A 24371-nucleotide genomic window follows, 5' to 3' on the forward strand; every position below is an offset into this window, starting at 1 on the left:
TATTTGCCATCTGACGATATCATGTGGAGTTGCGTCCTGCCACCTGTAGGGGCGCTGTTTTGGAAACCCCCATATGCGTCATATGCTCGTCAAATGATCGTTTGGAGGTTGATCAAAACAACCCCTTGATACCTGACCAAACAGGTTTATCCACTAAGTGGGGGATGAACAGCTGGGAAACAGCTGCTGACAGGATTACCAGGAAAAAATCGGTCTAATTTTAGTTGACTGTACTTTTTTAGTTTTAGACATGATTTACAGGGAAACAAAACAGAAAGGGCAGAACAGAGATGGGTGCACTGTGATAAGGGATTTTCATGATGACCAACAATGCGGTAACGAAATGATCCTCGGTAGAAATAAGGGTCTCAAAGTGTGCTAAGAAAAAAAAAAAGGGTGGGAATGGATGTTTGTATATGTGTGTGCCTGTATGTCTGTGTCTATATATCAGGTTGGGTGTCAGACGCCACCTCTCTGGGGACATCTCAGGCCCTCCAAGGTTTGGAGGCCTATCTCCCCCTACCACCACTTCCCCTGCCAGTGGCGGACTCCCTCAGACATCGGTGCGTTGGTGGTTCTTTGTGTCCGGGGGTGGGCGTCCAGGTACACACCGGCTCACTCCTTGGCGGCCGCTTATCGGGACCTGGAGCCTGGGGCTCGCTCGGGCCACTTCGGAGGTGGGGTGCCCCCGGCCTCTTGGCCTGGGGCTCGGTCACTCAGGCACGGCTGGCTGCCGGCGGAGCTCACGGGCGCGTCACTGCAACCCCCCCTGGCTTCTGCTCCACGGCTGCTGAGTGACCCCTCATCTGGGACTCTCCTCAGCTCTTTCTGGGACAGTGGCACGGCTGCCCCTCTGTTGGTCTTCCTTGGTCTCTTGTGTTCTGGGGGCCTCTGGATGTCTGGAGTTTTGATCTCCTCCATACCTGCTTCATGCCCTGGAGGACGGGGCTGTGGCCCCCCCACACCCTCTAGCAGATCATTACATGAAGGAACCTTTTAAAAAAAAAAAACAAGCGCGTCCATGCTCACAGGTGTACACACGGGTGATCACACCCACAAACTACACCCTTTTTGGCTCCTACCTCAAAGCACACTGTGTTCTGTTGATCTTATGTGCTGCACAATAATGTTTAATATTTAGTATTTACTGTCATATTCCCATATATCATTGTGATGTTGTTTATTCTATTACTCTTGTTCTGTTCTGCTTGTTTTCTTTTTTCTTTCTCAGCAGGTGACCCAGGTGATTGATATATGCATTTTTTTTCTTTTTTTCTTTTTTTTTTTCTGCTCATTCTGTTGGTTTTTGTTTTTTGCCCTTCTCCCCCGTCCCTCTTCTCAGCTGTTTCTCTTTCCCTCTTTCTTTCTCCCCTTCTTTCCTCCAGTCAAGTCTGTCCCGTATTCAGTAAGCGAAAATAAAATAAACAATAAAAGGTGAATCAAATGGACCATTACGGCAAGGCTGGGATGGTCAATTTGGTAAAGTAAATCCGTTGGGCATCTTTCTTTGCCTTTAGACGACAATTCTGATGGCAAAAGAGCCAAACGGGACAGGCACAAACCCCCCCCCCCCCCCCCCCCCCCCAAAAAAAAAAAAAAAAACACCTTGCCATTGCATCACCACCACTCTCAACCCTTCACACTAGACGGGTTGGAGCCATGCTTTCATATTTATGCCAATCCTGACTTTACCAGCTGAATATCACAGCAGACATCGAGATTCAGACCAGTTGTCCAATAAAAACTCCAGTGTTGCTGAGCCTGTGTGAACTATGATCAGGTTCCTGTTCTCAGCTGACAGGACTGACACCTCCTGCACCTCGGCTGCATACCACCTAACAGCAACAAACGTAGATCACCTTTCTTCCCCATTCTGATGTTCGGTTTCAACTTCAGCAGGCGTTACTGGCCCTACCTACATATTTAAATGCACCTATATGCAGCTTGTGATCGGAAGTTCAGATATTTTTGTTTATAAGCAGCTGAACAGATGCACCTAGTAAATTGGATAGTCAGTCTTTATCTTCCTGTTTCTCTCTCTGTTGCCTGTCAACAATAAAAAATAAAAGACTAAAGCAACTACAAAAAAATAAATAAATAAATAAATAAAAATGCTGCTATAACATTTTAAATACTTGACTGGAATTATATATATTTTAAAATTTATCTAATAAAATACATTAGTTTATATGACTGAGAGTCTCATAAACTTTAAGAATGACAGTCCCCCTTCCTCCCTTCTTGAGCTGTCACGGACACAGGAAATGCAAAGAGAGAAAAACTTCTATTGGAAACTTTATTCTCTGTAATCAGTGCAGGTAACATGTATTTGTCATGACAGAGTCCATAAAATGCTGATTTGTATGAATTACAGTTGTTCGTTGTGCCAAATGAAAACACAGATTTGCTAACTTGTTACACAACACATAATGAGAACAGTGAATAAAAAAATAAATACAAGATTAGTCAAACTTATTAAGATTCTATAGTATACATTTTTTTTCTGGTGTATGAATCATGTTAAAGTGTCCTCAGCCTCCTCTCAGACGGAAAAACATGTAGATGGTGCTGTGGTTTCTGACGTTGTAGTCCTCCAGTTTGCCACCCTGCATCTCCCGGCCTTCATGAATGAGCCTCTGCTGGCTCGCTGGCACCCTCTCTCTTTTCTCGACTCTGTTCTTGAAGTTGCTCACAGTCTCGTCGAGCCTGATGTCGTAGGTGCTGGAGTGTCCCTTTTCATTTCTGAGGAACACCTGGGTCGGAGGAGGCTCGGTGACCAGCAGGGACACCTGGGAGCCGTGCTGTAAGCCGTAGTAGCTGATGGGTTTGGAGTCATTGTTGAGAGGGGTCTTCTGGCCGTTTATGAAAACCAGTTTCTGCGTCTGAGGGTTGACTTCCAGTTTCTTGTAGATTTTTATTTTCAGAGAGCCAACTGTGTCCTCTGGGTTCACGGTCAGAGTGTGGGACTCACCCAGCATGTTAATAGTTATATCCATGTTGGTTGTAGTCTGAAAGAATTCAAAATAGTCCATTAGAAAACACACACACTGGGGAAAAATGACTTTTCAGTTCTTTATCAGCTTCCTACCTTGTGATGACGTTTTCACTTCAAGTCTTCAAACGTGGAAACGTAAATGATGCTCGAGCAGCAGCTAAGTTGAAGGGCTCAGCCTTTATATGCACTCTGCCTCAGCTGATCCACACCCTCACACTCACCTAAGGTTCGTTTTCCCTCTCTGCCATAACAACTTTCAGTTTCTATTGTCTAAGCATGACTTGGCTCTAATGCTGTAATTAAAAAGCCTTTCCTTCACAAAATCTAGACTTAAGAAAAATGCCTGGCCTGTGGAGTCAGTCTAAGTGCGGGACATTGTCTCAAAAAGTGGGACAAGGAATAGAAATGCTGTACAAAGCCACATAAAGAGGGGCATCTGGTCACCTGGGTAGGCCTATAATAGATGTATTGGGGGTCAAAACCACTGAAGGATTTTAAAAATAATTCTGTGCTGAACTGGGAAACAAAGAAGTGACTTCAGTAATCAAAGAAGTGACTTCAGTAATGGCAACAATAGTTATTCATTTGTGTTTTAAAGGTAATACTGTTGGTTATGTGTGCGGGCACACACATCACACTGTGGACTCTGTGGAGAACAAATTGCGTTAGATATCACGAAATACGTTTAAAATTCGTTGGCATGCCAAGCAAAGAGCCCTTTAAAGTGAAATGCTGTTTATTTGCCATCTGACGATATCATGTGGAGTTGCGTCCTGCCACCTGTAGGGGCGCTGTTTTGGAAACCCCCATATGCGTCATATGCTCGTCAAATGATCGTTTGGAGGTTGATCAAAACAACCCCTTGATACCTGACCAAACAGGTTTATCCACTAAGTGGGGGATGAACAGCTGGGAAACAGCTGCTGACAGGATTACCAGGAAAAAATCGGTCTAATTTTAGTTGACTGTACTTTTTTAGACATGATTTACAGGGAAACAAAACAGAAAGGGCAGAACAGAGATGGGTGCACTGTGATAAGGGATTGTCATGGTGACCAACAATGCGGTGACGAAATGATCCTCGGTAGAAATAAGGGTCTCAAAGTGAAAAAAACCCTTACCATTACATCACCACCACTCTCAACCCTTCACACTAGACGGGTTGGAGCCATGCTTTCATATTTATGCCAATCCTGACTTTACCGGCTGAATATCACAGCAGACATCGAGATTCAGACCAGTTGTCCAATAAAAACTCCAGTGTTGCTGAGCCTGTGTGAACTATGATCAGGTTCCTGTTCTAAGCTGACAGGACTGACACCTCCTGCACCTTGGCTGCATACCACCTAACAGCAACAAACGTAGATCACCTTTCTTCCCCATTCTGATGTTCGGTTTCAACTTCAGCAGGCGTTACTGGCCCTACATATTTAAATGCACCTATATGCAGCTTGTGATCGGAAGTTCAGATATTTTTGTTTATAAGCAGCTGAACAGATGTACCTAGTAAATTGGATAGTCAGTCTTTATCTTCCTGTTTCTCTCTCTGTTGCCTGTCAACAATAAAAAATAAAAGACTAAAGCAACTACAAAAAAATGCTGCTATAACATTTTAAATATGGAATTATATATATTTCAAATCTGACGAAATCGCGTGGAGTTGCGTCCTGCCACCTGTAGGGGCGCTGTTTTGGAAACCCCCATATGCGTCATATGCTCGTCAAATGATCGTTTGGAGGTTGATCAAAACAACCCCTTGACACCTGACCAAACAGGTTTATCCACTAAGTCTGAGGGTCGACTGCCAGTTTCTCGTAGATTTTTATTTTCAGAGATTCAACTGTGTCCTGTGGGTTCACCCTCAGGTTAAGGAACTCACCCACCATAGTGATAGTTATATTCATTTTGACTGTAGTCTGAAAGAATTAAAAAATAGTTCTTTAAATTACACCCGAAAAAAAGAGTTTTCTGTTATTTCTCGCAGGCTCGCCCAGCTTCCTACCTTGGGATGGCTTATCGAGGCAAAACAAACGTCGGAAATCTTTAGGTAAACAATGATGCTCACACAACAGCTGATCAGCGCCCGCCCACTCACTTAAGATTCGTTTTTGAACTCTGATGTAATAACTTTCGGTTTCTAGTGTCCAAACATCACGCAGTGCTATGGTGCTTTTGGTATTTTGATCAGAGACTATCCTTCTTTATAAACAAAACAAAACAAAACACGTGTTTACGACCAACCTACAAAGGGCGTGTTAGGTTAAGAAATATGGAAATCCCGATTTTTTTTTCAGATCTCTCTTTTGGTAACTCGGAATCAAATAAAGTATGATTCTGTTTAATTTTGAACACAAAGATATGCAAACTATTTATGAACATTTCCTTTTCGCTTTATTCTACTGGATGTGTTGCGGATCATTTCAATACTGGAGAAAACTTCTGACTGTATATGTGCACTGAGACACACACACACACACACACACACACACACACACACACACACACACACACACACACACTGTGAAAATAAAACTGATTTGAGTCTACTTTTGAATGTACAGACAGTTGTAACTGACCTCGGGTCAGCGGGAAGCTTGTTCCAATGACCACAGTAATGTCAGCACCCTCAGGACTCTTCATGGTGAATTCCCTTTCAGTAATGTGTATGTAAGGACTGGCTGCTGCATTCTGAACATGCTGAAGTCTTCCTACTCAGGATTTGGATAGTCTTGCCAATTCATTGGATTAAATTCTTTTATAAATGCAAATGTTAACTAGCTACTGCTAACAATACTCCAGTGTCAAACCACACTTCTGCAGCAGTGTAATATAAAGAGCCTTAGATATTAGCAATTTATTGCTGATGTAGCTCCTTTGAATTAAGGAGATTGGCATCAGCCACAATGTTTCATTTTCACTTATTAATTTATTGTTTCACAATGTTTGCTGCCAGTGATATATGCAGGAACAGACATCACATATATGATATAGTAGAGTCTGTGGGGGACTAAATTATGTAAAATTCCTACATTGTATTGATGTCACACCAGAAATGTTCTTTTTAAGATCTGAATTACATGGAAACACAACAGAATGGTCAGAACAGAAGATTGGTACTGTGGTCATAAAGGGATGGACATGGACAGCAACAGTAATTAGTTAATCTGTGGTGACTAAATGATGCAGTAATAAGGGTCTCAAAGTGTGCTAAGAAAATATCTCCCACTAAACTAGCAGTAACAGCTTGAACTGTTCATACAAGGAAACACTGATCCATGTTGTTATATCATTAACACCAAATTCTGACTCTGCTATCTGAATGTTGCAGCAGAAATAGAGACTCAGCCTTCCATTGTCTAATTTTAGTGAACATGTGTGAATTATAGCCTCAGTGTCCTGTTTTTCACAGACATGATTGATACCCGGTGTGGTCTTCTGCTGCTGTAGTCCTTCTGGCTCGATGAGCTGTGTGTTCATAGTTCTTCTGCATTAGATATTTGAGTTAATGAACAGCTGAACAGTAGCCCAGTGAGTGTTTGTATCTCTCTCTCACTCACTTAAATCACTTTTCTTCCACATTCTAATGCTCACTTTGAACTTCGGGAAGCCACCTTGACCAGATCTACAAGGTTTAAATGTAGATATTCAGTTCAATTCCATCTAATTGCTGCCGTGTGCTTAGCTGGTTCGTTATGAGCAATAATGCGCAGTCGAGTGGTGTACCTAATAATGTGGCCACTGAATATATTTCTCTTTCTCACACTCTGTAGCCTACCAGTGACTAAACACCAAATACTCTAAAATATTCAGCTTATGGTGATTTTTCAGAAAGTAAGAAGAGAATAGTTTTGCTCACATTTTTTGAAATCCTCCAAGATAAATCTTCAGGAAACATTTCGTATATAAATGTATCTAACTGTAATAAAAGCCAGATAACTGAGATAATACAAGAGACTGTTATGTTTATTGTAAATCTGCTTAATCTGATCAATGATTTTCACATACAGAAACTATTGTGATTAACACTTAAACAGTGGACTGGAACCATTACATCCTGCTGTTGTAACACTTGGAATACTCGACTTGGAAATTAAATATTAGATATTTTCTCTCTCTCTCTCTCTCTCTCTCTATGGCCTACCGATTACTAAATATCAAATGTCCAAATACTCTAAAATATTCAGTTTACGGAAATATTTTAGTATGTAACTTCTTGTTAAATTAAATTTTAAGACAAATCTTCAGGAAACAGCTTAATCTGACTACTATTGTGATTAACACTTCAACAGTGGACTGGAAACATTACATCCTGCTGTTGTAACACTTGGAATACTCGACTTGGAAATTTATATGAGTGAGAGTCTCTTATAAACACTGAAACTGTGATTTTAGAACTACTTTTAATGGGACCCGTTTGTCTTGTGATCTTCACGGTATAGCTACAGCCCCCCCCCCCGGAGCTGACACAGACACAGGAAATGTTAAGACACATAAACTTCCGTTAGAAACTTTATTGTTTGTATTTAGTGCAGTTAACATGAATTTGTCATGACAGAATCCATAACACAGTGGTTTGTGTGACTTAAACACAAACTTTAACACAGAATGGTTAATGAACACAGACGGTGCAATCTGGAGGAATGTTTTTTTTTCTTCAAAATAAAAGCACTAATAAATTAAAAAAATATATACAAGATTGGTCGAAATCATTAAAATTAAATAACATGCATGGGCTTCCTGGTGTATGAATCATGTTAAATTGTCCTCAGCCTCCTCTCAGACGTAAAGTCAACTCGATGGTGCTGTGGTTTCTGACGTTGTAGTCCTCCAGTTTGCCACCCTGCATCTCCCGGCCTTGGTGAATGAGCCTCTGCTGGCTCGCTGGCACCCCCTCTCTTTTCTCGACTCTGTTCTTGAAGTTGCTCACAGTCTCGTCGAGCCTGATGTCGTAGGTGCTCGTTTGTCCCTTTTCATTTCTGAGGAACACCTGGGTCGGAGGAGGCTCGGTGACCAGCAGGGACACCTGGGAGCCGTGCTGTAAGCCGTAGTAGCTGATGGGTTTGGAGTCGTCGTTGAGAGGGGTCTTCTGGCCGTTTATGAAAACCAGCCTCTGCCTCTGGGGGTCGACTCCCAGCATGCTCTGGATTTTTATTTTCAGAGAGCCAACCGTGTCCTGTGGGTTCACCCTCACGGTGTGGGACCCACCCACCATAGTGATAGTTATATCCATGTTGGCTAGTCTGAAAGAATACAAAAATAGTTCCTTATAATACAAACGCTCAGGAAATAAAAGACTTTTCAGTTATTTCTCACAGGCTTGCTCAGTTTCCTACCTTGCGATGGCTTATTGAGGCAAAACAAACTTCTCCGGAAACTTGAAGTCTTCAGTCGTGCTCAGGTAAACAATGATGCTCACACAACAGCTGAGCGGAAAGCTTCAGCTCAGCTCTTTATATACTCTCCCGCTCAGCTGATCAGCGTCCGCCCACTCACTTAAGATTCGTTTTCCATCTCTGCTGTTACAACTTTCGGTTTCTAGTCTCCAAACATCACGCTGCAGTGCTATGGTGCTTGGGGTGGTTTGATCAGAGACTATCCTTCCTTAAAAACAAAACAAAACACAATTCGACCAACTTACAAATTAAGCCACGTGCAGCGGTCGTGCGTCAAAGGGCGTGTTCGGTTAAGAAATATGGAAATGTCGATTTTTGAGATCTCTCAGATTGAAATAAATTATGAATTTATTTCATTTTGAACACAAAGATATGCATTTTTTTTAAATTAACATTTCCTTTTTGCTGTATACCACTGGATTGCTAACTATCAGCAGATTACTATATCACTGGCAGATTACTAAAAATGAAAAAAAACTTCTGTCTGTATAGGTGCACCGAGGCAGCAATGTTCAAGCAACAGAACTTGACCGAGAATCAGCACATTTGTAAGATTTCTTCATTGTTACTGGAGTTTATGAGAGCTATCGCTATGTTCAATGAAACTTAGCACAGAGAACTGTTCTTAGTTAATGCGGTGCATCGAATTTTTCCATAATTAAATGTTAATGGTAATTTTATTTATATGGCAAATGTCACAGCAATAAAGTCAATGTGCTTAACATAAAAGATATCATAGACATCATAGGCATCCTATGATGCCGTGGACAGACACACACACACACACACACACACACACACACACACACACACACACACACACACACACACACACACACACACACACACACACACACTGTGAAAATAACACTGATCTGAGTCTGCTTTTGAATACGCACACAGTTGTAACTGACCTCAGGTCAGCGGGAAGCTTGTTCCAATGACGACAGTAATGTCAGCACCCTCAGCACTCTTCATGGTGAATTCACTTCCAGTCATTCTGTGCTGAAATGGAAGTTATAGTGATGTCAGTACTGGGTAATGTGTATGTAAGGACTGGCTGCTGCATTCTGAACATGCTGAAGTCTTCCTACTCAGGATTTGGATAGTCTTGCCAATTTAATGTATTAAATTCTTTTATAAATGCAAATGTTAATACTGCTAACAATACTCCAGTGTTAAACCACACTTCTGCAGCAGTGTAATATAAAGAGCCTTGGATATTAGTAAATATATCCTTTGAATTAAGGAGACGGGCATCAGCCACAATATTTAATTTTGAGTTATTAATTTATTGTTTCAAAAATTTTTGCTTTCAGTGATAAATGCAGGAACACACGTCAGATCACATATATGATATAGTAGAGTCTATGAGGGACTAAAATGTGTAAAATTCCTATAGTGTATTGAATTTTGCAGCAGAAATAGCGACTCAGTCTTATATTGTCTAATTTTAGTGAACGTGTGAACTATAGCCTCAGTGTCCTGTTTTTTACTGACAGGCTTGGACCCGGTGTGGTCTTCTGCTGCTGTAGTCCTTCTGGTTCGATGAGCTGTGTGTTCATAGTTCTTCTGCATACCTTGGTTATAAAGATGGGTTGTTTGAGTCACTGTTTCCTTCTTATCAGCTCAAAGCATGTTGATCATGTTTAAATGTAGTGACCTGCTGCTATGTGACTGGCTGTTTAGATATTTGAGTTAATGAACAGCTGAATAGGAGCCCATTGAGTGTTTGTATCTCTCTTGATCTTTCAATGTGTAGTCTATCACTGACTAAATGATTTTTCAGAAAGGACAGCAAGGAAATGTGTCAATTTTAAATGTTTATATCAGAGAATATTTTTCCGTGTTTTTCCTTAAATGGTTTAAGTTCTGTTTGCTGACTCTCTTCCATTAGACCATAGGTGTCAAACTCTGGCCCGTGGGCCAAATTTAGCCCGCAGCCTAATTACATTTGGCCCACGAAGCCATACCAAATTACTATTAGAGCTGGCCTACTGGTATTATACAGCTAATATATATATATTGTTTGGTATTAAGCTTTGCTTGTTCCATATTCCGTTTTTCAGCAAAGTGTGTTTGAGTCCATAAGAAAAGATTCATTCTTATATCTGGAGGAATAAATATATTTCAGTAAATATTAACGTTAGCCCACGACTTTTTTTCAGTTTTGAATTTTGGCCCACTGTGTATTTGAGTTTGACACCCCTGCATTAGACCCTGACTTAGTCTTCCAAAATCTAAGCTCTAAGTTTGTGAAATTAGTATTGTTATTATAATATTTTGTATTTAACAGGATGAACACTAGTTTAATGTCCAATAAACTTGCATAGCCAGAGACTACAGAGACTGCAGCGTGTTGTGCGCTCTGCTGAGAAGGTGATTGGCTGCAGACTCCCATCTCTGCAGGACCTGTACACCTCCAGGACACTGGGGCGTGCAGGTCGGATCACAGCTGACCCTTCTCACCCTGGACACAGTCTGTTTGACCTGCTCCCCTCAGGCAGGAGGCTCTGGTCCATTCGCACCAGAACCTCTCGCCATAAGAACAGTTTCTTCCCCTCTGCTGTTGGACTCATGAACAATAACCATATGACTGTTCCCAGCACTAACACATGACCCTACACTGTGTTCACTGCATCATTCCATGTTTGGCACTGATCACCACCTGCACTCATGTATATATCTATCTACTTAGCACTTTTAATTCTTATTTTTATGTCTATTTAAGCGTTATATGACAGTATGTTTGCACTAAGTACCGCAGCAATTTCCTAATGTTGTAAACCTGCTCAACATTTGGCAATAAAACCCTTTCTGATTCTGATTCAGAAAAGCCTATATGGCACCAACAAACATACCATGTTTAAAATCACTTTTCTTCCACATTCTGATGCTCACTTTGAACTTCAGCAGGTCGCTTTGACCAGATCTACAAGTTTTAAATGTAGATATGCAGTTTAATTCAATCTAATTGCTGCCGTGTGTTTGGTTCATTAGTTACTAGCAATAATACACCGTTGAGCTGTGTACCTAATAATGTGGCTACTGAATATATTTCTCTTTTTCACACTCTGTAGCCTACCAGTGATTAAACACCAAATACTCTAACATATTCAGTTTATGGTGATTTTTCAGAAAGTAAGAAGAGAATAGTTTTGCTCACATTTTTTGAAATCCTCCAAGTTTGTAAAATTAAATATGAAGGTAAATCTTCAGGAAACATCTCGTATATCAATGTATCTAACTGTAATAAAAGCCAGATAACTGAGATAATACAAGAGACTGTTATGTTTATTGTAAATCTGCTTAATCTGATCAATGATTTTCACATACAGAAACTATTGTGATTAACACTTAAACAGTGGACTGGAACCATTACATCCTGCTGTTGTAACACTTGGAATACTCGACTTGGAAATTTATATGACTGAGAGTCTCTTATAAACACTGAAACTGTGATTTTAGAACTACTTTTAATGGGACCCGTTTGTCTTGTGATCTATACGACATACAGCCCCCCCCCCCCCCTTCCCCAGCTGACACAGACACAGGAAATGTTAAGACACAAACTTCCGTTAGAAACTTTATTGTTTGTATTTAGTGCAGTTAACATGAATTTGTCATGACAGAATCCATAACACAGTGGTTTGTGTGACTTAAACACAAACTTTAACACAGAATGGTTAATGAACACAGACGGTGCAATCTGGAGGAATGTTTTTTTTTTCTTCAAAATAAAAGCACTAATAAATTAAAAAAAATATATACAAGATTGGTCGATATCATTAAAATTAAATAACATGCATGGGCTTCCTGGTGTATGAATCATGTTAAATTGTCCTCAGCCTCCTCTCAGACGTAAAGTCAACTCGATGGTGCTGTGGTTTCTGACGTTGTAGTCCTCCAGTTTGCCACCCTGCATCTCCCGGCCTTGGTGAATGAGCCTCTGCTGGCTCGCTGGCACCCCCTCTCTTTTCTCGACTCTGTTCTTGAAGTTGCTCACAGTCTCGTCGAGCCTGATGTCGTAGGTGCTCGTTTGTCCCTTTTCATTTCTGAGGAACACCTGGGTCGGAGGAGGCTCGGTGACCAGCAGGGACACCTGGGAGCCGTGCTGTAAGCCGTAGTAGCTGATGGGTTTGGAGTCGTCGTTGAGAGTGGTCTTCTGGCCGTTTATGAAAACCAGCCTCTGCCTCTGGGGGTCGACTCCCAGCATGCTCTGGATTTTTATTTTCAGAGAGCCAACCGTGTCCTGTGGGTTCACCCTCACGGTGTGGGACCCACCCACCATAGTGATAGTTATATCCATGTTGGCTAGTCTGAAAGAATACAAAAATAGTTCCTTATAATACAAACGCTCAGGAAATAAAAGACTTTTCAGTTATTTCTCACAGGCTTGCTCAGTTTCCTACCTTGCGATGGCTTATTGAGGCAAAACAAACTTCTCCGGAAACTTGAAGTCTTCAGTCGTGCTCAGGTAAACAATGATGCTCACACAACAGCTGAGCGGAAAGTTTCAGCTCAGCTCTTTATATACTCTCCCGCTCAGCTGATCAGCGTCCGCCCACTCACTTAAGATTCGTTTTCCATCTAACAGGCTTTATAAACTGCTATAAGTTTCGGTTTCTATTCTCCAGTGCTGACTAATGGCTTACAGCATTACAGGTGTATTGATCAACACACCCCGTGACGCGTTTATGAACATATAACCTAACAGGTTTATCAGCCAGGTAGGGGAAACACCGCTGGAAAACATCCACTGATACAAATCACAGGGAAAAGCTGCTCTCTTTTTAGCTACCTGTACTTTTTTGGGAGTGTGGATTGTATGGAATCAAAACAGAAAGGAAAATAAGCCATTATGCACTGATTAATATTGTTACAATAATATTGTTACAATCACACCTGATTTATGATTTACACGATGATCTCTATCTATTGTATCAGAATCAGAATCAGAATACTTTATTGATCCCTGTAACAAAAAATAATTTCCCCCAGGGATCAATAAAGTATTCTGATTCTGATACAATAGATAGAGATCATCGTGTAAATCATAAATCAGGTGTGATAGAAGAAATACTTTAAATAAAGTAAAACACCTGGAGGCAAACTCCTGTTCTAGATGAGAATCAAAGTACTTGACGCATTAAAATGTCTCATGTGACTGTTATATACACTCACTCTCCGATTTATTGGGTACCCCTTGTTAGTTCCTGGTTGTACCCCTTTTGGCTTCAGAGCTGCCTTTGTAGTTCTTTGTAGCACAGACTCAAGGTTTTGGAAACACGCCGCAGAAATTTATAGTTAATGCAGTTTTGCTGGATGATTGCCTCAATGAGTAGTTGAAAAGGCATACCTAATTAAATGGCCAGTGAGGGTTTGTATATTGCTCTTTCAAAAGCAGGGGTATCAAACATGTGGCCAAAGGGTCAGGACCACCCAGCAGGTGGTTCAGTTTGGTCCACTGAATGGCTTTGCATACAGGTTATTATACATTAGGTTCACTGGTGTGGCCCAGATGAGAGGAAACTGGGCTTTATGTGGCCCATGAGCCAAATTATATTTAACACTAATGACCTAGAATAAAAATCATGACAGCTTTAATCACAGGGAGAAGAAACACACAACAGTTTCTAAACAGTTACAAAAAAGTTTGAATACATGCAAATCTTAATATGTAAAGTATTTAGAACTTCCCAGTAAATGTACTGGAATTAAGAATTAATTACACACAAAACAAAAATATTCAACTACAAGAATCTCAAACTGTACTTAAGCACAGTTCATTTTATTCACTGCAGATCAAAATAATGTACTACCTTTGACCTCAGTGTCCTCATAGAGGCTGTAAATAAACCGTCCACTCACTATTTCCATAAAACGATACTGAAACTAAACAAAACATGGGCGGCAAATGAAAGTGAGAAACACAACTTGTACAAGTTTTTTTATTTTCCTGTTGCAGAAAAAATGTGAAAACACACACATCACACCGTGTTTATGACTGTAGCTATGAAGGCAAGCTGGCCTCAACTTCATACACATCAAAACTCTGAGTTTTTCAGCATGGCAGTCCTCTCCTCCCCCTTAGGTAGAGGAATATTTCCTGTGGTAAGAAAACAAGCAATAGTTAAAGACCCCTGCAGGTACACAATGAATAACATAACATATTGGGTAATTTTATTAATTTCTCTACTCATTAATCCAGTCATACCATTTTTAAATCAACACTAATTGACAGAACCACAAGAAACTTGGGTTTTTATTACCTGGTGGTGCCACAAAATATTCTTCAACTGTGGTTTTTGAGAGCTGAAGCAGTTTTTCAGCACAGTCACCCTCCATCACAGCATCCTCCCTCAGGTACAAAACCCTGATTGTGCAGGGATAAAACCCAATCTTTAATCAGCATTGAAGCTAATACGTGCAAGTGAACACAGCCATTAATTTATTGACAGGTGCATACCTGACATCAACCCCAGCCATACCTGTCCTCCAAAACTGAATCCATCGGTTCAACCCCTGTTGTGTCAACGACATGAAGCTGGTCTGCAAACCGTATGGCTTTTTCCAAACAGGCCAGTCCCTGTTTGGTGCGAAAATCCACCAAAGCCAGTCGCTCCAGTTTGTCCACCAGGTCAGCAGGAATATGGGCAGGCTGTTAGATAAATGGTGTATTGCTTAGAAATGTATGGGTGACAGCTTACTTCAACCATCACTAAACTATACCCAGTACTCTACATAATCATTGAATAAAGTCCTCAATCATTTATTCTCAGCCACTCCTGCTTTGAAGAGTTTAGCTGTCTGTCACTGCTACACAGCTTTATCATATCCAAGCTAATTTTGTATGACATTGTTTTGATGTCATACAAAACCCTAAAGCCTCATGGCAACAAATAACTCACTGAAAAAAAAAATTGTGGGATCTGCCCACTATCAACTAAACTGACATTAGGAAGGTGTTCAATGGCCAGTAATGGCCTAAAGATGAATGACTGAAATCTGTCAGCTAAATATCTAACATCTACTGTGGATTTCCAGACATTCAGTCATGACTGTACTATGCTGTGCTGTGCTGTGTTAAGGGGATTACCGGAGGAAGCTGTTCCTCTGGTACTGGTTCCCATGTTGCCACCTTTGGTATCTGTAGAAGAGACAACCTGGTAACAAGATTGAGCCACTGTTCAATAGAAGATGCTGCTATATTGGATATAGTGAGGGTAGCAAAAACTAAGTATATTTACTCAAATTCTGTAGTAAAGTAGTTTCTGAGATAACTGTACTTTATACCCCCACTTTCAGGGGTAAATGTTACATTTTTAATATTTATGTTGACATCTCTAGTTATTAGTTACTTTTAGTATGAAAAGGCAAGGCAGACCCTGTGACCCTCCTCATATGAAGACACTACATTTAGAATTTTCTGTGTGTAAATGAGAGGGAGACAGGTGTACCAGTGAAGCTGCAAGAAGCAGAGGTAGTGAAGGTAGATGTGTTTAAACACCTGGGGTCAACCAAAACAACGGACAGTGCACAAGTGGCAGGTGAAGAAGAGAGTGCAGGCCGGGTGAAGTGGGTGGAGACGAGTGTCAGGGGTAATTTGTGACAGGACAGCAGCAAGAGTGAAAGGGAAGCTGCTGTGATGTATGGTTTGTAGACGTTGGCACTGACAAAAAGTCAGGAGCTCAAGCTGGAGGTAGCAGAGTAGATGATGTTAAGATTATGTTTGGACCAGGATGGGCAGGATTAGAAATGAGAACAGCTGAGGTTGAGCAGTTTGGAGACCAAGTCAGAGATGCAATTCTGAGATGGTTTGGACATGTACAGAGAAGAGATAGTGGATAAACTGGACACAGGACACAAAGGGTAAGACTACAGAGAAGGTTCACATATACACCGAAAGAGAACATACAGAGGTTTGGTGTGATAGAGGAGGATGCGAAGGATAAGGTGAGATGGAGGGAGATGAACTGCCTAAAGGGAGCAGCAGAAAGAAGAAGACAGTTCATTTTGATTAGTGGTGTTTTATACTTTGTCAAGCAATGTGGACTTTATTGTGTTATACTACAAAATATGCTCATTATTCCCATGTGAGGGGATAAAATACAAACAAACTGTAACTAACAACTTTCTGGTCCAACAGGAATTTTAGTTTATAGTTATCAGGTCCAACTAATCCCAAATAGCTAGGAGAAATTAAAATCACATCGCAAAGAAAAGATCTCTGGATCTAAAGAGCTTAAAATACTGTGCAACTTTCAAACTTTGTGACCTCTGACCTCTCATATTGACTGCGCCACCAAACAGCGGTAGCTTTCCTGCAGACTTCGCACATAAATGTTGAAATTATCAGATATATCGTCAAAAACCACGCTTAAGTTTTAATCGGCATGTCTCAATTAGAGGGGCTAACCCAGAGCCCTTCTCTAACACTTCACTTCAGCCACGTTTTAATGCTAATGCGTTGCACTTAATCAGGACTTTTACTTGTGACACATGTACTGTACCTTCTGGTTAAGTGGTTCAGAGCTGAGCAGACGCGTTGTATTTGCGCTGTGGCTCTGCGGCCAGCTGATTCTCTTGCTGTTTAGGATTGTTATTGAGTATCCATCATTGGGTAGCAGGCTAAATAACATCCGAGGGATTTTTACCGACACGCCACGGAATGTACGCGAAGCAGCGAGGCTAAACACGGACATTTTCAACACAGCTAGCTGCCAGTCAGCTATGTCTAAGATGTAGTAGAAAAATTAAGCATTTCACTTCTAGTCTACTTTCACTAGGAAGGTAAGCTCCAGGATAACCTAGCTTCACATGCTATAGCTAGCCAAGGACCTGCTGTAGCTAGCAGGAAAAACGAGAGGAAGCGAGAGTTTGAAATCTGAACGTACTTCCTTGTTGGCACCGCCACACTTATTTTCTTTAGTTTATAAGGAATGAGGGTTTTAAGCCTGTTACACGTATAACACAGCTTAATAGATGCAAGGCTTAAATTATAACAATTTTAAAATACGAAAACGTATTAGACCTCAGTATAATTTTGAGTTAGCTTGCGACAGCCGTGTATCTTCGCATCGAGCGCCCGGATAGCTCAGTCGGTAGAGCATCAGACTTTTAATCTGAGGGTCCAGGGTTCAAGTCCCTGTTCGGGCGTCAGTTTTTGTTTCCAGTTTTCAAAGTACTCAAAATACATAACGACCCTGCTGGCATAATAGCGGCGTTCTTTATCCTGTAAGGGGGCAAACGCGCTGAGAAGCTCGCTTTAAAAAATGAATGCAATGAAGCTGATTTCCACTAAGGTGTAATTCTTGACTTTAAAATCTGTATAGAGTCTCTTGACAAAATAAGTCACAATTTAGTCACCACCACAAATGTCACACCCTCAGGAAAAAAAAGAGCTCTTTCATTTGTAAAAACTTTCATGTGACGTGAAAGTACACTTTCTTTCATTTTTAAGGGTTTTAGTATCAGGGAGTAATGAAAACTTAATTGAATCCTTAATAAGTTCTAAAGTTATCTAAGTCACAAGATGACATATTACACACTGATTCATTATTAGCCAATCAAATGCAAATCGGAAAGTGTGAGCACCTCTGTAAAAGAAGAAGCTTTGGCAGTTTGGAGCATTTAAGTGTGTTAACATAATACCAAGCAGCAAATGTTGATCTGGGAAATCAGTTAAATCAGTCTGGGAAGGGTTATAAAGCAGTTTGAAGTCAGTCATTCTATAGTGAGAAAGTTGTTGTCTTCACCAAGAGTCATCGTCCCAGCAAATTCAATGCAACTGTGCAATGTAACAAAAGGACTGAACATCTATCACTTGTTTGGAGGAGTTGAAGAAACCTCCAGAAGTCTTCTGGGTGCATTTAGTTTTTATTTTATTAAGTCCTGATACATAAAACAATTTAAGGGGTAATTTCTTTTTCACATGACTTCCTGAATCTTGATTTTTGTTTTCTTACTAATGAACAGAGCCCTGTTGGTATTTCTGCCTAATCAGCCCCCTTCACTTTGATTATATTTAGTAAAATGCACATTACAATTATGGAAAAATAATGATTCCATTTTATTTTTTATTATTAGAACATATACCATTTAATATATTGTATATATGACCTAAGTATAGAATTTGATTGTTTTACAATACACATTTAGAACTGGCCACAAAATAAAAATATCCGATTTACAAACAAAGCAGCATCTGAAAGAAAGAAATGGATGAATAAATAAATAAATACTTTGGCATAAATGTTACAATAAATTAAAACAGGCTTTCTGACAGCATTTAGCATTCACAAAGAAACACCAAGATTAAATGCAGCTCATCCCACCACACCCTTGAAACAACACTTGAAAGTTTTAGGCTTTAAATGATGAGTATACGTCTGTCGAATCTGCCAAAAAACAAAAAAATGCACTTTTAAAAATCTGCCATACGGTAACTTTCATTCTCAGCTCTCTGCTTAAACCATCCTCACACTGAATAATCATATGATCTCCGCTTTTCAGCTAAAATTAACATTTAAAACAGGCACCGGACAATACAGGACAACACAAGGAAAAAAAAATCAAGATGAGTAATCACAATTTAAAAGTTCACACTTGGTTCACTGGATAATGAAAAAAAAAAAGAAGTTAATCAATCCAAGCTTGTTTCTTTACACGAATCTCCGCTAAGACATCAATTGGTAACATAAATGTCAGATTATGATTTTACGAGATAATTTATTTCCAATAATTCAAACACGTTTTCTTCTCCCGGTACACCACAGTTAACACACATAACAAATAAAGACATACTATTTGGCAGACGAGGCAGTTCAAGAACACTGGAAACACCGTTGGCTAAACCAATAACGTGGTGTTAAAAGCTGAATTATCCTGAACACTGTGTGTGAAACGTAACTGGACTGGGTTACATTTTGGGCTCCAAGCCAGTGTCCTGAATCAGTCTGTAAAAATTACTTTTGCTTTAGGGTGTAAAGCATATTAAAAGTCTGCAGACATTCTTTCCTTCGTTAGAATAAGAGGATAACTGTATCTCTTTAATAGCTCTATCTTGTAGACGAAAAATAATCAATATAAACTATTATCACAATGTATTTTTCCCATAAATATAGTCTCTGGTTGAATTCAGTTCTGCTTTTTGGTTTGAAGTGTGCAGCTAAAACCATCTTTATCTGAAAATATTAAGTGCACTCGGACTAAAGTTGACACTTGAGGGATTTCTGAGAAAAAAAAAGAAATATTTGGAAATTAAACAGCTTTACATTTGTTTTCACTTCAACGTACTGACAAATGTTAAGCGTAATATTCTCACACACCTGCTGACAACACAAACAACATCGAATAACATATAAGGATATAGTCAGTAAGGCTCATAGCAGCAAAATGATTGTAAAGGCTTCATGTATGTGTGAGAGCGTGCGTTCTTCTCTTGTGCTGCTACAGCCGGTCACACTTTGCTCGGAAGGAAAAGAAGACAAACAGCACAATCACTTGTTCTCTATCAGCATCTGCACCTTGCACACAAGATCTCTGGCCAGGGTCAAAATCTGCTTGATGTTGTGACGCTCCGCCATTTCTGAAAGGCACAAACAAACAACAGCTTGAACATTTTTACCCGTGCAAGATTGCACAGATCGTCTCTGTAACTGTCCGTATCCGTGATATTGTAACTTTTTGAAAACATGCTCAGAAAACTGTTTACACAGACTTTACACTCGCAGTCATCCATAACACACTCTGCATTTCATGCTCTAATTAAAAGTTTTTGTGGACATGACATTGTAAGTTCATGCTGGCAAGCAAATAATATCTCTGACTCATTTACATAATTGTATTCAGCTGCTCATAATTCAGTCTAAAGCTATTTGTACCTGAAAATGAGCCTCACTCCTCCTTAACCCTGGCTATATATATATATTTTTTAAATTAAATTTTCACCTGAAAATATGTCAGCAACACCTACAAAACTACGAGGGCACGATGCCAGCCTTGCTCTCTGTGGATAAGACAAATCTGTGGGAGCGTTTTGAAATACAATATGAATCTTTAGTGAGCCAGAGTAGGAGTTGTAAATTATTTACTGTCAGTAAATAATGTTTTAAACCTCAAGAGGGAGCAATCCAGTCTCAAGATTCACTGTTTTAGCTGCAGAAGTTTATATTGAGCAGTGTTGCTCTGTTGTGGGACTTACTGCCCTTGCATGAATGTACATGGACAGTCTGAGGGCAGTGAAAGCCCAGCAGGCACAGAACAGAGCAGGCATCAAGGACAAAGCACTGATTAAGTCAAACATAATATGTAAAAGACAATCTCAGGTAGAGGAGGGCTGCAACAGTAACTGTAGGCAGTGTGCAACAATCGCAATAACAGTGCATATATTTGATTTGCCATTTGAATGTGTAAAAGGAGATATCAGCTGTGGCATCAGTTGATGTGTGCTGGCACTGGAATCAGCTGCTGTCACTGGGATTTTGGGCTGAGTGTAAGTTCATCGCCTGCCTGAATGTCCTGCTCCACAGAAATGGAGCAAAAACATGCTACAGCTATTTTAGTCAAAGCAGCAATCTGAGGCTCATTCACTGAATATCACGCTTGGCAACCCTCGAAAAATGATGCGTGGTTTCAAATACTGCCTGGTCCTGATACAGGGACCTGGAGGGGTGAAAAGGTTGAGTCTCACAAGAAACTCTCCTGTTAAAACATGAGCATGAGACAAACAGGTTTTTGAAAACTGGATGGGAGAGGCTGCAATATTACAACATCTAATCTATTGTATGAGTCAGACTGTTAAAATGGTGATCTCTATATTGTAGCTGCTTCTTCAGTGTCTTTAAGATACAGAGCTAAAATTAATCTGCTGTAGTATACAGGCTGAATAGTAATACAATAACAAATAGATTAACTTTAATAAGTAAAATATCAAACATAAGGGGCAGGGATAGCTCAGTAGGTAGAGTGGTAGCCCCATGATCGGAAGGTCGGGGGTTCAACTCCACTGAACGGCTACCCTGAGGTACCCCTGAGCAAGGTACCATCCCTACACACTGCTCCCCGGGCGCTGCACTGGCAGCTGCCCACTGCTTCACTGGGTGAATGGGTTAAATGCAGAGGAACTATTTCCCTATGGGGACTAACACGCACACTTTTAAGGCTAGAGGGCCAGAATTGGCCCAGCAAAGACTTAAATTTGGTCGACTGGACGGTTCTGGAAAATGTGAAGGAAGGCATAAATTTTCTACTCCTTGATTTTCATGAAATGCAAGGTATGGCTATGGTACCAATTTGAAAATCCTACGATGCTTCGAGTTATTGAGTTCAGAGAGTTGGATGTCCAGACTGCAATGACTGCGTGCCCGACGGGCTGATGACAATAAAAACTTTATATTTCATAATTATAGGACAGGCTGGGAAATAAGCTACTGGAGGCTTTTCTGTAATTTTACACATTTATCATGTAGAAACACTAAATGTTGAAATTGGAGTTCTTTTTCATATATTAAGACATCTCAGGGATTAAATGTTTAATTTAATGTCTTTACACTGACAGAAATGGAAGTTTCACTCTCTGGAGGATAAAAAAAAAAAAATCTATCTGCAGTATTAGAACAAGGCAAAACAGAGTAATGTAATCAGAGTAGCATAATGTTAATATAAAACCTCATTAAACCAGATAGTTACTAGATTAATGTTGGTTTTGAAACTTGTTCTTGTTTTATTGTGCCAAATAGTCTTGCACAGTAATGTATATGTGAACTTCAGCTTCAAGGCTTTACCGTTGAAGAACTTAATGATGTCAGTGAAGTCCATGTTATTCTCCAGGATGATGTCCCTGTACACCTCCACCAGCGCCAGTGCAATGAAGAGGACAAAGTGACTGGAAGAGACATGCTTTGCTGCCCAGATGGTTTCCCAGACTGCAAACACGTCATCATAGACCAGCTCTGCAAGACAAAGCGCCCAAACAAAAGCTGAACTGCAGCGGCGTTCGGAGGTTTGGGTGGGAGGTGAGTTCGTGGAGCTTTCAGTGGATAGAGGAGACGATACAGATACAGCAAATACGATAATAGAAAGTACGGCTAAACTAGGGCAAACCCTCATTCTAAAGTACTGTGAATCGTAAATCCAGAACATTTAACGATCATTCAAGCAAAATCTCCTCCAGCTGAATCTGCTGCTAACAAGCTGGCAGATTGTTTGGTATTTTATCCACAAGCAAGGCTTAAAGAAAGGAATCTTCTCTAATTGGTGCAAACTGTGTCAGGCTATGCTGTCACTTTACCTCGCTTGAAGTCTAGGAGAAACCAGCGGTAGCAGAAATAGAAGTGGGTGTAGTCTCCATTCTGGTGCATTAGCTCAAACAGCTCACAATCCAGGATCTATACCGAGAGACGGTCAAAGTAAATTAAATAATTATAAATAAAATTAAGACAGCAATTGTGTGAGAAAAACGTGAAGAAGAAATGGGGGTTTGTAGATGCTGTGTGACCTGGATTAGTGAGCGCATGTTTGCAAAGTGAGTGTCCATAGCTCCTCCGTGTGGAAAGTTTTGATTCATTCTCTTCATGAGTTCAGTGAAACAGCTGAAAGCCATGGCCTCTGACAGGACAGAGAGAGGAAGCGGGAGTGAAAAAATCGAGTGGGCAAACTCTTCTCTGCTGTTACATCAAATACTGTAAAAATACACCAAGTGTCAAAGAGGAGGGAAAATAAATAATGACTCAGTGTGTTGACTCACCATCATCCAGAATGACTAGAAGTGGAGCCAGCAGGTCGCACATTCCCTGCACGTAACCGATGTCAAGGTGCCTCCAGATATAGCTGTGAATATACAACCAAGAGAAGTGAACTTGACTCCACTTGGCTGCTTTTCTCTCTGAGCTGCACTAATGTCAACAGCTGTTTCCACACTCAAGTTGTAACATATAATAATCACCGTTTTTAGGACAACTACTCTGCAAAAGACTTGATCATATATTTTTCTCGGAAATTGGGGAAAAGGCGGAGATTTATTGAAATGTGGAAATACAGCATATGGAATAAAAACAGGGTTTGCACAGTTCTTACAAGCTCGCTGGACAGCATTATTCTTCAGCATAGCCTGAACTCTCTTAGGCAACCTGTGTTGTAATTTTTAAAGTAGTTTTCAGGAATAGTTCTCCAGGCTTCTTAGAAGACATTCAAGCTTTTCTTTGGATGTTTGCTGCCTTTTATTCTGTTTTCAGTATGCTCATATTCAGTATGCTTCGGATCACTGTCATGATGAAAAATGAAGCCACTGCAAATCAAATACTTTCCAGTTGGTATTTTTTTGGTGAATTACAAACTGATGGTACTTTTCTGTGTTCATGATTCCATCAGTTTTTCATAATTTCATAATTCCAGCACCACTGGCCCAACTATAAAAAGCCCTTCTACCTTGTTTTACAGAAGGCTGTAGACACTCATTGTTCTACCTCTCTCCTGACCTCCTCTGCATGTATTGATTGATATTAGGTTAGTGTTAAGGATCTTAACGAGTAAAGAAAAAATAAAAAAAAAACATAGAAAAAACCCCCCAAAACACAAAAATATTTAACTGTTGCTCAAAAAAAAGTTCTGGCTTCTTTGGAGCAAAATATAAAGAAATGATGTGTGACTCAAGACTTCCGCACAGTACTGTATGTTCTTTCTCCAAAACGTGTTATTCTTTGTAATTAGGGCTGCTAAAACTGTATATATATATATATATATATATATATATATATATATATATATATATATATATATATATATATATATATATATTTTGTATAAGAAGGGCTTAGAAAGGTGTAGATGAGTGGCTCATCGTGAGTGAAGGCATAAAGAAAATAAAGACGTAATCTGCTGTTTAAGAAAACGTCTTTTTTGTGTGTTTTCTTATTTTCAACTAGTTACAAGAAAGAAAAAAAAAGTTAGGCATGTACAATAGAAGCAGACATAAAAACTAG

The 24371-nt window shown here is 40.1% G+C and overlaps 5 protein-coding genes and 1 non-coding gene across 10 annotated transcripts in view; 1 reads left to right on the forward strand and 5 right to left on the reverse strand.

The window, feature by feature from the left end:
• Positions 1-2509: 2509 nt before the first annotated feature.
• On the reverse strand, positions 2510-3178 carry LOC113033850 (polyubiquitin-like). The gene is made up of 2 exons (XM_026187999.1): positions 3089-3178; positions 2510-3008 (listed from the first exon to the last, which is right to left on the reverse strand). The coding sequence occupies exon 2, from the start codon at positions 2994-2996 to the stop codon at positions 2532-2534; it is 465 nt and encodes a 154-aa protein (XP_026043784.1). The 5' UTR covers positions 2997-3008; positions 3089-3178; the 3' UTR covers positions 2510-2531.
• A 4313-nt stretch (positions 3179-7491) lies between these two features.
• On the reverse strand, positions 7492-8442 carry LOC113034234 (polyubiquitin-like). The gene is made up of 2 exons (XM_026188635.1): positions 8329-8442; positions 7492-8235 (listed from the first exon to the last, which is right to left on the reverse strand). Exon 2 carries the CDS (start codon positions 8223-8225, stop codon positions 7761-7763), a length of 465 nt encoding a protein of 154 aa, XP_026044420.1. The 5' UTR covers positions 8226-8235; positions 8329-8442; the 3' UTR covers positions 7492-7760.
• Positions 8443-11961: 3519 nt separating this feature from the next.
• Positions 11962-12913, reverse strand: LOC113034233 (polyubiquitin-like). Its single transcript, XM_026188634.1, has 2 exons — positions 12801-12913; positions 11962-12707 (listed from the first exon to the last, which is right to left on the reverse strand). The coding sequence occupies exon 2, from the start codon at positions 12695-12697 to the stop codon at positions 12233-12235; it is 465 nt and encodes a 154-aa protein (XP_026044419.1). The 5' UTR covers positions 12698-12707; positions 12801-12913; the 3' UTR covers positions 11962-12232.
• A 1282-nt stretch (positions 12914-14195) lies between these two features.
• gatc (glutamyl-tRNA amidotransferase subunit C) lies at positions 14196-17278 on the reverse strand. 2 transcript variants are annotated; one of them, XM_026188690.1, is made up of 5 exons: positions 16902-17275; positions 15488-15538; positions 14880-15049; positions 14661-14764; positions 14203-14497 (listed from the first exon to the last, which is right to left on the reverse strand). In XM_026188690.1, the coding sequence occupies exons 1-5, from the start codon at positions 17091-17093 to the stop codon at positions 14436-14438; spliced, it is 579 nt and encodes a 192-aa protein (XP_026044475.1). In that variant the 5' UTR covers positions 17094-17275; the 3' UTR covers positions 14203-14435. The 2 variants fall into 2 exon arrangements, with proteins under 2 accessions (XP_026044476.1, XP_026044475.1); XM_026188691.1 differs by lacking the exon at positions 15488-15538 and having other exon boundaries at positions 14196-14497; positions 16902-17278.
• Positions 17279-17474: 196 nt separating this feature from the next.
• Positions 17475-17547, forward strand: trnak-uuu (transfer RNA lysine (anticodon UUU)). The gene has a single exon. It is a non-coding gene; the product is annotated as a tRNA-Lys (tRNA).
• Positions 17548-18307: 760 nt separating this feature from the next.
• sgsm1a (small G protein signaling modulator 1a) overlaps positions 18308-24371 on the reverse strand; it is a 37987-nt gene continuing 31923 nt past the window's right edge. For all 4 annotated transcript variants that reach the window (XM_026186848.1, XM_026186847.1, XM_026186846.1 and 1 more), the window contains 5 exons: positions 23138-23220; positions 22889-22998; positions 22682-22778; positions 22176-22343; positions 18308-19978 (listed from right to left, as the gene is read on the reverse strand). In XM_026186848.1, coding sequence (XP_026042633.1) covers positions 19890-19978; positions 22176-22343; positions 22682-22778; positions 22889-22998; positions 23138-23220 — 547 coding nt within the window. In that variant the 3' untranslated portion in view covers positions 18308-19889. The remainder of the gene's footprint in view (positions 19979-22175; positions 22344-22681; positions 22779-22888; positions 22999-23137; positions 23221-24371) is intronic.

The sequence above is a fragment of the Astatotilapia calliptera genome, chromosome 12 (genome assembly GCF_900246225.1).
Source record: "Astatotilapia calliptera chromosome 12, fAstCal1.2, whole genome shotgun sequence".
In the NCBI taxonomy this organism is placed as follows: Eukaryota; Metazoa; Chordata; class Actinopteri; order Cichliformes; family Cichlidae; genus Astatotilapia; species Astatotilapia calliptera.

Excerpts from the sequence above, each read along its gene's own strand:
- LOC113034234 (XM_026188635.1), bottom strand. The coding sequence starts at position 8,225 with ATGGATATAACTATCACTATGGTGGGTGGGTCCCACACCGTGAGGGTG.
- gatc (XM_026188690.1), bottom strand. The coding sequence starts at position 17,093 with ATGTCCGTGTTTAGCCTCGCTGCTTCGCGTACATTCCGTGGCGTGTCG. Across the intron at positions 15,539-16,901 it reads CTGAACCACTTAACCAGAAG|ATACCAAAGGTGGCAACATG; the intron begins GTACAGTACATG and ends TCTCTTCTACAG. Across the intron at positions 14,498-14,660 it reads ATATTTTGTGGCACCACCAG|GAAATATTCCTCTACCTAAG; the intron begins GTAATAAAAACC and ends TTCTTACCACAG.
- LOC113034233 (XM_026188634.1), bottom strand. The coding sequence starts at position 12,697 with ATGGATATAACTATCACTATGGTGGGTGGGTCCCACACCGTGAGGGTG.
- LOC113033850 (XM_026187999.1), bottom strand. The coding sequence starts at position 2,996 with ATGGATATAACTATTAACATGCTGGGTGAGTCCCACACTCTGACCGTG.